This window comes from Brugia malayi (genome assembly GCF_000002995.4).
Source record: "Brugia malayi strain FR3 genome assembly, contig: Bm_v4_Chr4_scaffold_001, whole genome shotgun sequence".
NCBI classification, from domain to species: Eukaryota; Metazoa; Nematoda; class Chromadorea; order Rhabditida; family Onchocercidae; genus Brugia; species Brugia malayi.
In genome coordinates, this window is record NW_025062478.1 from 4,052,479 (window position 1) to 4,063,894 (window position 11,416).

The following is an 11,416-nucleotide window of genomic DNA, read 5'->3' on the forward strand; positions in this document are numbered from 1 at the left end:
TTATCCAAAATCATTGAAATGATGATAACTATGAAACAATGAATGTGTGTCATTTTGTGTCGCTGTCGAATGACCGCTATATTTACGATTATTAGCAGGTTGCGATATATTGATCGTTGGTTCAACCTAAAATTTTTTTGAGTAAACAACAAATAATTACTTTGAAAAAATAAAAAATAAAAAAATTTAGAAAATGCAAAGTTAATTAATTTATAATTCAAATTATCTTAATTTTTTTGATTATTGTCCGTAGATTAAATTTGAAAATGACAGTAATCAAATTGTTAGTAAACAATGAGGAAAATTAGAGAAAACGAAAAAAAAAAGTATGAAATATTGATTGAAAATATTCAAATTTGAATGAGATTAATGGAAAAATCGTTTCGAACTATTTTAAATTAATTAAAATTTTACCTTTTATTTTTTACTAGAATTTCGCTTTTTCTTACTTATTATAATACTTATTTATACAGTATGAAAATGATAATAATCAAATTGTTAATATCCAATGAGGAATTTATAGTTTGTTATTAATAACAAATAATGGCAAAACCGAGGTTATATTTTAAAAGAATTTGTCGTATTTTAATTTCCTATCAGTAATGATTAAATCATTACAGAAAGAAATAACATCGATGGGACATTCGAAACATCAAATTGCTACTCAAAAAATAAATCGATATTTTGCTTAAATAATTGATCGTTTTTTGGCAAAATATAATATAAATATATTTTATGTGGTTGCTCATTACTATTCTTATTTTATTTGTTAACAAATTTCATTAATTTAATTTTAACAACAACAAAAACAACAAACCTCTTGGGAAAAACCGCGTAACATTGGATTTCTCTCCCATCTTCCATCTGAAACTGATAATTGATGTGAATTGGATGATGATTCATGAGGATTTGATATACGTCCATATGACCATTGCACCTGAAATATTTCATTTAAAGAATCAATTAGTGAAGGAAATTATCAAAAATAATATCAATTATCAATCAATCATTTATATTGCTTATTGAATATTATTGCAAAGGAATGATTCATTCATTACGAATAGAAGAAAATGACAAAATTTCAGTGTTTGAAAAAATTAGAAAATAAAATTTCACAGTTTTAAAAGAAAATATTTGAATAAATGGTATTAAATGTAAATAAAAGTATTATAAAAGTTGCTTATATTATCAGAAGATATCATTTTTAATAATTCTATTGATACAAAAATGATTAGTAAATCTATCTAAAAACAATAAAAAATCAACGTTGATATTTTATTACAGTGAAATAATTAAATTAACCTGATAAAGTGATATGTAACCACAATTTCGTACCCTTAATCGTTCTACCATATCTAATGCTTGTAAGCGATTTAATGGACTTAAGATGCTTCCAAATTCACAAAATAAAACATACGCAAATGAATGAAAGTTTTTGCTTCTAAAAAAAAAAAAAAACAATCAACATAAAGTTGAAATTCTTATTTTATCACTTATCAGTTAAAAAAGAAACTAACAAATTTCATGTTTTAATGTTTTCTTTTTCTAAACTTATTCCATTTAATTAGATTGAAACAAATTAATTTTAACAAATGTAAAATTAAAAATTAGTAATTATTACTTTGCTGCTGGTAATTTATGTAATACAATTCGTCGCAAATTCCAATTTCTTGGTGAATATTTGTAAATTTCTCTTGCACCTGACCAATTTAACCATGACTTTTCAAGATTTTTATGCTAAAAAAGAATTCTTACATGTTAATTAAAATTATTAAGTTAAATTATAAAATGAAGAAAAAGTTATCATTATGATTACTATCATTATTGTTAATGGAAACCATTATATCTTTAATGGATGATAAGAGAGATAGTAAAATGAACAGAGTTTATCGATAATTTTTATGTCATTTGGAAAATAAATTATATAACATTTTAAAATGACTTTGTTAATAATTAATAACATTAATATTAGCACAACTGTATGAGTAATTCATTTTTATTTAAATTACAAAAGAAAAAAAATTGCCTAAAAAATTGGTACGAAATTTTTTCACTGATATTAGTGTGTTATTTAAATGTTTCGTTTAGGCGAATTCATTTTCATTCAAATTAATAAAATATTTACCATAAAAGTAATCCATCAATAATAACTAACTCAATAATTACTTTTAAATTTTATGGTATAAAATTTACTATTTGTTATTTAAAAAAATTTCATTCCTACAATTTATTCATTTTGTTTCATTCAAAAATATTTCATATCAAAATCAGTTCACAAATTATTTTTCTCCTAAAATTTTCACAATTTAATGAAAAATTTTAAAATGCGAATTGTGAATCGTAAAAAAAAAAATTGTTTCATTGCAAAGAAAAAATCTAAAAATTTGTAGAAGCAATGTAATAATTCAAATACCTTAGTTTGTCCATCAAGAAGTTTAAATAATACAATAATATAGCCAGCATGTCGATGTGTTGGTAATTTGTAATCAGAAATTGTTGAAGTTTTTTGAATTGCATAAATTTCATCATATGCACCTAAAATTATAGTTTGTTTATAGCTTGATCAGGGAAATTTGAAATTTTTTCAAAAGTTTAAAGTTAATTAAGAAATTTTTCTCTTCCTAAATGCAATTAAATAAATGAAATAAAAAATAAATTTGCATAAAAATGGAAAAAAAAATTAAATAGTATTTTTTTTTTTTTTTTTGATATTTGATATTTTCTTAATCATTCCGTTCCATGCACCATTTATGAAAAATTTTCAGGTCAAAATTTTTGCAGGCAAAAAAAAAAAATCGAAAAAAGGAGGAAAATATATATAAGCTGCAAAATTTTGTTAAAATTATTTTTAAAAAAAAACTTAAAAAGAAAAATAAAATGACAGTCATACCAAATTGTGATTTTGGTCGATCATTTAATTTATGAATTGCTTGATCAATCTGTGCAACCCGCATTTCATGATCGGGATTTTTGAATAATGCATAATGTAAGTATAGATATAGTGCTAGAATAAAAAAGAAGAAAATTAATAAACTAAAATAAATTGAAATTTGATAGATTATTATAAATTTTTAGGATATTATAATAAATTATATTAAAAATGATTGAACAAATTATTATTTTCTAATTGCTTACGTTTAGAATCAATACATTTCAATAAAATTCCTTCGGAAAAAAATGGATTACAACGAATTGTGTTGCAATCAGCGATTGCTCGATTCAATGATGTTTCTGCCATTGATGGATCAATTCTGTAATTAATTTATTATTAATTAGAATAGAATAATGATTCTGGTATATTGTTAATTAGAAAACAGTGTTTGTTTTTTTTAAATGTTAATTAAATTTTAGTATTTTTAAAACTTTATCATTTAGTCACTTTGTCTAATTATTACTTTACTTAATTAAGTTTAAATCAAAATTGCAATTGTTAAATTAGAATTGTTAAATTAGTTAGAAAAAAAGTTAGAATTGTTAAATTATGAAAATTTTGAACTTAATTCTAATTTTTTTTTTTCCATTTTAACAAACGTAATAATTGAGCGAAAAGTTTTTTGAACATAAAGAAATTATTAATTTTAATAATTACTTTCACTTTTATTTTTTTTCTTTTGTGTTCTTTTTTTTCCATCTTTTAATGATATTACAGAGTAAGAGGAAAATAAAAAGAAAAGAGTATAATTAAAAAAGTAAATGGAAACTAAATGCTTTTTTGAAGTTCCAAAATTAGAATTTAAAAAACTGAGAATAATTGATATAATATTGATTTTTTTTTTGAGTATCAGAATCAAATTTCCAAAATAAGAACAAAAAACTGAAAAATGATTGATATAATGATGATTTTTTTTTCCAAAATAAAAATGAAAAAATTAAAAATAATTGATATAATGTTGACTTTTTTGAGCACTTTGAATTAGCATTGCGGAATTAAAATAAAAAACTAAAAATGATTGATATAATGATGGTTTTCTTTTTTCAAAGTTCCGAAATTAAAAGAAAAAAAAAATAAAAATAATTGATGCAATGACTTCTTTTTTTGAGTTTCAAAATATTTCCTATGTTAAAAATAACTTTCCCATTGAATTTACCATCCTTTCTAACGAAAAAAAAAAAACAATATTGTTTATTAGTACTTTTAAAAAATTATGAATGCTCTATAAGCAATACATTATTATTAAATATTGAAATATGAAAATGAAAAATGAAAAATGAAAGGTAGGCACAAACTTTTATTAATTTGAAGCAAATAATATATATGAATGAAATGAAATAAAATATTTTGAAATTGTAAGATAATTTACAAAATTATACCAAATTTATTTATTGTAACAAATATTAAAATATTCATATTTCAAATAATAAAGGAAAAGAATAAAGTTTTGATTAAATTTTCAAGTAAGTTTGCAAAGTCATAAATAATGTGACATAATTATTTTCGAAATGGATCATTGAAGTCATGAAATTTATGTAATCATCAAAATGAACATTCATTTGTTTATTAATAAATTGGAAAATGAATAAAATTTACTTAAACGATAATATTTTTAAAATTTGAAAATTTTTTAAATTAAACAAATGCTTTATTAATTTTTATTTTCTTTTCCTAATCATTTTTACCTTTTTAATTATTTTAAAATTATTGATAGAAGAAAACAAAAAAAAAAAAAGAAAAAAAGAGAAGGAATGAAAGAAATTAATTTTGTTAAAAATTTATCCTTTTCAGTTTATGTATCGATTGTGCTATTATACAAAATAATAAAAAAAGAAATTCATTGTTCAGAAATGTGTTTTCTCTTTTTTTTAATATTAAATCAAAATTTTAAAAATTCAACTTTCCCATTTTCTTTTTTTTCGGACAAAAATGCAAGAATGCTACTAATAGTCAATTGATTTATTTTACTGATATTTGGTAGAATGATTTTTTTTTATTTTTCTTTTCTAAATTATCATTTTTCCTCTCTTTCCTGATCACTCTCATAATATTAATATTGAAAATGGAATGAGCAAAGAAAAGAAAAAATTTAATTTTTAATTTTTGTTTAAAAATCTTTTTTTAGCTTTGAAATATAACATATATTCTGTTTAGTGCAAGCAATTAAGAAATTAGTAATTATTTGAAATGATAAGTTATAATAAAAAAAAAAAAAGTGATATCAGTGAAAAAATTTTACATCGATTTTTCTTTAAAAGTAAATAAAGAAGTGTAGAAATTGTAGAGAAAAATGAATTTTATACGATATAAAAAAGTCAATTTTATATAATTTAACTTCTGTAATTTAAAATTCTCACTAAAATAATTGCTTATTATTTTACTATATTTAAGTTATACTTCTATAGAAAAGAAAAAACCACCAATTAATTTATTCTAATTTATATAACTTCTAACAATTAGAGATTTATAAAATATTTCTTTTTAAAAAAAGATTTTTAAAGATTTAAAAAAAATAAAACTTCAATTAAATAATAACCTGTTGCACTCATCCGACGTATATTCAGTAAATCCAAGAAGTGCCGTTTCATCGTTTCGTATTGTTTCACCATTTTCACCGAGTATTTCAATTATTTCATCACCATCCTGTAATCCTTGTACATATATTTAAGTTAACAAATTTTAAAAATTTTTGCAAAATTTAAATAATTTACTATTGCAAGGAAATTTCATAAAATTTAATCATTATTTCATTATTAATTAGATCTAAATTTACAGTTAGCATTTATAAAATATTAGCCAAAGTCATCACAATTACCTTTATTATCTTTTATATTTTCCTATATTAGTCTTTCTTTAATTAAAAATTTCACTCGCAATTAAAAAAATAATAGATTTTGAGAACTGTTGAAGGATAGTTTAAAATGGAAAATTGAAAGTTAATTATTTTTTGAGTTCATAGTTTCAATATGATAATTTAAAAAAAAAAAAAAAAAGAAAAAACAATTGAATTCTGTTGTAAAATTGCAACAGAATTAATAAATTAGACTAGAAAATATTAAATTCTCGATTTATTTTTGTTAAATCTGATTGAATACAAAAAATTTCATAGAAACAAAATTTCCACCGTATGATAGAAAAGAAATGAAATAATAGAAATACTAGAAATATTACTTTAATTATTTGGCAAATATGAGAAATAAGTGATTATTCATTTGTTTAAAATGTAATCAAGCATTGCGGAAATTTTATCCTAATTATCCGATGCGTTTCCATAACAGCAATAACTTATCTTTTAAATAGATATTCAAAAAAATAATAAATATTCAGAATAAAGATATTTTAAAAAAATACGAAATATTAATTAAGGAAATAAAGAATCTAAATAATTTTATCTGGAAAAATTGTATTTCTAAATTATAATGGTACCATTACTACTATTATAATTGTTATACTAACTGGCAATTTATCATTGTCTACATTTGTATCTTATTAGCATTAACATTTATGCGGCAAATATCGGAAACATTAATTTTTTGAAATTTTAAAAATCAATAAAAATTGATTTTTAAAGAAAACTTTGCTTACAACAATAGTAGCAAAATTAATGCAGAAGCATAAGAAAAAAGCAGAAAAAATCAAATCAGAAAAGTTTTCCGGAAACAAATTTCCAGTCAAAACTTGATCACAATACATTCCTTTTTGGCAAAGCATAAAATGAAGATTGTAAGCTTGAAATTTTCAATATTTTATATTGTTTTTTTCTCATGCAAAATTTTTGATTAAACATAGAAAACTTTAAGAAGTAAAATAATAGTAAAAGATTGACTTTAAAAAACAAAAATAAAATTTTATCGAAATTTTCGCAGAAGAAAGAAATGAAAATAAATTTACATTTATTCAAATTATAATATAATTTGAAGTATTTCTTAATTTCAAAGATTTTTTTGCTAGAACATTTGTTTACAGCTTATTTTTATTAAATGAACAAACTCAATATAAATATTAAATAAAATATTCGAAAAAAAAAACTGTTTAAAACTGAAATTATAATCATTTTGTTTTCACAGTAATCAATTTATGAATTGATACAGATGGCCAATTTTTTTTTCTCTTTTTTTGTTGTAGATTTTAAATTCTATTTCGTCAATGAAATATCAAGCTTTTCAATTTTTTTAACTTAAAAATGAATTTTCTATTTTATTAAATCTAAAACAACAATTCAAATTTGACTATAAAAAAGTATTTTAATAAATGTTATACCAAAAATGGGTAAAAATAAATAAAACTTTTTGAAATACTAAATATGTGTTAGAAATTTGTTCATTGTTCTATGGCAAACAAAGGATTACCTTCGATCTATCTTATAGATATAGGGCTAAAGCGCTTTAATTTCAATTCAAATTTAATTTTCAAATTCAAAATTTTCACTCTATCAGCTTATCAAAATAAAAATTTATTTGTTATGTGTAAAATTTGTGTGAAATTCATTTCTATTTTCATTTCCTATCATTTCTCATTAAATTTTATCCGTATCAATCGAATATTTATTAACATTGATGAAATATTCATTATGTCATCAAATTAGCACAAAATTTTTTCGATTACTGCTTTTTTGCCAAAAAAAAAAAAAAAAACTCCAAATTTATTTAATAATATATATTCACACTACCACCTTTTTTGTTTTAATTATTAGCATCCTACGATCACAAAAGATAAATAAATTTGCATTTGTTTGTTTTTCTTTTTTTCATTTGAAATAAAATTTCGATGCTTAAATAGTGATTGAAATTTATTCTTTTGTTATTGCATCTAAAAGCAATTGATTGTATAACACTAATGTTTATTACTAATCAATAGCAAATTAATGCAACAAATAAAAAAAAAAAATTTTTGCAATTATAATTTTAATTAGAGTTAATAACTATTCTGGAATCGAATTAATGAATGAAAAGAAAAAATAAAAGAGAAAAATGAAAAAATAAAAAATTAACCTGAAGTGATATCTTCTTCTCATTCATCGTTGAACGTTTTTCCTTAATACAATATATTTTAATAAAAAAATTTAAAAAAAAAAAAGAAAACGAGAAAATTGGAGCCAAAAAGAAAGTGGTGGGCAAATACTGGGTAAACAGGAAGCAAAATCAAGAAAAAAAGGGTGACAAAATGAAAAAAAAAAAAAAAAAAGATGACAAAAAGACAAAGTATATTAAATCTTGAAAACAAAATAATAGAATGCTTTATAAATTGGAGAAAATGTTCTTCGTTTTTTGCAAAACTTTTAAAAATCAGAAATTTATTGGTTATTATTTGATTTGATTTATTTACTTCTAATCGAACCAACTAATACTTATGAAATTTGTTTTATTCTCTTTTTTTTTTGTTTCGAAATTAAAATTAATCGTATTTAATTCTGTAAAGTTTGATTTTTTTTTCTTTTTTTATGTGAAATGAGAATTTAAATGAGTGTGTAAGTGGTGCAGAGATTTTACATAAAAAGAAAAATTTGTAATAAAATGTAAGAATTAATATTTAAGGAAAAAATGAGAGCACAATTTAGCAATAATTAGCTATCAACTATATTGCTGATTTATAAACGATTTCCACAAATATTTCATTCATAAATGCAAAAATTAATCAATTTTGAATCTTCTCAAAAAAAAAAAAAAAATTTATCACATTGTTAATTTTATTAAAAACAAACATCGATTATGTCAATTAAATAATTTATTATTTTAAAATTGAAAAAATATTTCACTCTCAATAACTCATCGTTAGTTTCAAATAGCATAAAAATATAATCAATTAAAATTTAACATAAAAATAAATCGCAATTTTTAATTTATTAAAATATTTGAAGAAAAAAAAATAAAAATTTAATTTGAATTTCTACAATTAAGCATGGAAATATTTCACCAATTCACTTCATGGCAAAATGCACAAATACAAACAAACCACCAATTCTTCGTTTCCCTTTTCAGTTAATATAAAATTTTCTCTTCCCTCTTTCTCTCTCTCCCACTCTTTCTCTCTCTCTCTCTCTCTCTTTTCAATTTGTTTTCTCGCCTCTTTCATCTTTATCACTTTACCTTTTTTTCTATTTTCTTTTTAAAAATTCTAAATATATCTATCATTTCTTTCCTATTTTATCATTTTTTAATACAATTTCATAAATAAAAATCTTATTTGCATGAGTTATTTGAATTAATTTACACGAAATGTTTACCTAAATAAAATTACTTTTCTAAATAAAAGAAAATTTAATTAATATATCAAAACTATTTATATTCATTTTCCTTTTTTTTTTTTTTTTTTTTTGAAATATATGTATGTATTTTTATACGATCTTCTTTAAGAAAATAAATAAATTTCAATAATATATACGTATTTATCGGAAATGTAATAACTTACTTACTTACTTATAGTAGATAAAAGTAACCAATGATTATTAATAGATAATTGAAGTACATAAAGAGTATACGACAATTTGCTGAAATGATAAAAGGGAAATGACTAATTGCTCTCTGTTCTTCTCTTTTTAATTTTTTTTTTTTTTGAAAGTTTATATGGAAACTATTCTTCTTTTCTAGTCTTTTTTTAGAATTATAATATTAATTATTGATTATTTTTTTAAAATTATTTTCAGCATTTTTTTTTTTTTTAAAAAGGAAAAATTTTAAATGTATCGTTTTCAAACAACTTATCATTAGTGTTATATTGTAAAGAAGTAAAAATAAAAATTAATGAGAAGAAGAAAATAAAATTTTAAAGTGAATAAATTTAAATGATTGAATGATGTTAGTTTATAAATATGCTATATGAATAATGATTACAATAACAATAATAATAACTAACGAAAATATTTGATAATAACAATAACACCATAATCATTAATAAACAAAAAAAAAAAAAAAAAGAAATTGTTTAAATAAGAATAAATGAATGGAAGAAAAAGAGTAATAATTAATTAAAAATCGAATTAGTGAATTAATTTATTTGCATAATGAGTGAAACGTAATTAACCAATAATTAGAGAATAAATTTGGGAGTAAAATAATAATTAATGCTAATCAAATTTATACATATTTATAATTAATGTCATCATGAAATTAAAAAATGAAAAAAAAGGAAAACAAATGAAATTATTTTCTTGCAAAAATACTAACCAAATTTGTTGTATTAATATGAAAATGTTCATAGTTACTTGTTGTTCTTGGCCACATTAATTGTTGCCTAGGATTATCGCACGTTTTTAGCTCTTGAGCTGAAGCGCTACGAAGTAGTTCAAATGAGAAGTCATCGCGATTTAGATTCAGTCGATTTGATAAAATTCGGCGCAAAAATCCATGAATTGAATTCATGGAGCATTGCTGATTTAAAAAAAAGTGAAATGAATTAAAAATTTTTTTTTGGGTTTTTTTGGGTTTTTTTTTTTGTTTTTGTTTTGGAGAAGAACAATTGTTTCGTTTCGTTTCCTTTCTTTTTTCTCTTTTTTTTTTTTTTTTGCTTGAAGAATAAATCCAATAACTGAAAATGAATAAGAAAAAAAGCAACGATAAAATTATCTAAATAGTTTATAAAATCATTCACGAACGAATTTCCATAATATAAATACAATCAATCAATAATACATATTGTTAAAATAAATGAAAAATTTCATTTTTACAAATAAAGTGAACTAGAAAACAAAGCAAAAGATTGAGTGAAAGTGAAATAAATCAATTTGTATTTGATTTAATTATTATTCAAATATTTGATTTGCTAAAAGGAAAGAAATTATTGTTAAAAATTTTTTCCCATAAATAAGAAAAAAAATCAGATGGAAAAAAATGAAACGAAAATAATTATTTCAAATAATTCAAGATTCAAGTTTTTTCATTCTAATTATCAGTTTTCCAAACACAAAAAAAAGTGCTAAAAATATCGAAAATGATAATATTTAAATGTTATATATATAAACAATAGTAATCAAAAGAAAAAACTTTTTTTCTTTTAAAAAGGGCGAAAAATTGAAAAAATAATTAAATTTTTATTTATGTATTATATTTATATGTAAGCGTTGAATATTTATTTACTTTTAAGTTTAAGTATTTACTCCAAAAAAAAAAATTAGAAAGAAGAAAATGTGGAAGATAACAATTTTCGCTTCATCCAAAAAAAAAAACTATCTGAAATTTTATTAACAACAAAACCTAATCTTATTTATCTCTTCGTACTTCCATCCACTACTATCCATTTCAAAAATATTTATTTAATTTTTTCCCACCTCATTTTCTGCCTTTTCTTGTTTACCATCTATTTTCTCAATTATCATCCTATTTTCACAGCTACGTACGTGTGTGCACTTTTTAGAATACGTCAGAAAATGTAAGTATACAGAAAAAAAAAAGTAATTCTTCGATCTAATTGTAATTGGAAATTGTTAATAGGAAAAAAAGATAATATTGATGAAGAAAATTTTTTAAAAAAATTAGAAATTTTACTAAG

At 20.8% G+C, this 11,416-nt stretch overlaps 1 protein-coding gene across 2 annotated transcripts; it reads right to left on the bottom strand.

Moving 5' to 3' along the window:
* On the bottom strand, positions 1 to 10,290 carry Bm4634 (Uncharacterized protein; the record flags this gene model as incomplete). 2 transcript variants are annotated; one of them, XM_043081560.1, is made up of 10 exons in its annotated part: positions 1 to 126; positions 818 to 937; positions 1,303 to 1,441; positions 1,622 to 1,737; positions 2,414 to 2,535; positions 2,891 to 3,004; positions 3,136 to 3,251; positions 5,469 to 5,575; positions 7,924 to 7,965; positions 10,096 to 10,290. In XM_043081560.1, the coding sequence occupies 10 exons, from the start codon at positions 10,288 to 10,290 to the stop codon at positions 1 to 3; spliced, it is 1,197 nt and encodes a 398-aa protein (XP_042937494.1). The 2 variants fall into 2 exon arrangements, with proteins under 2 accessions (XP_042937494.1, XP_042937495.1); XM_043081561.1 differs by having other exon boundaries at positions 10,096 to 10,152.
* Positions 10,291 to 11,416: the final 1,126 nt, after the last annotated feature.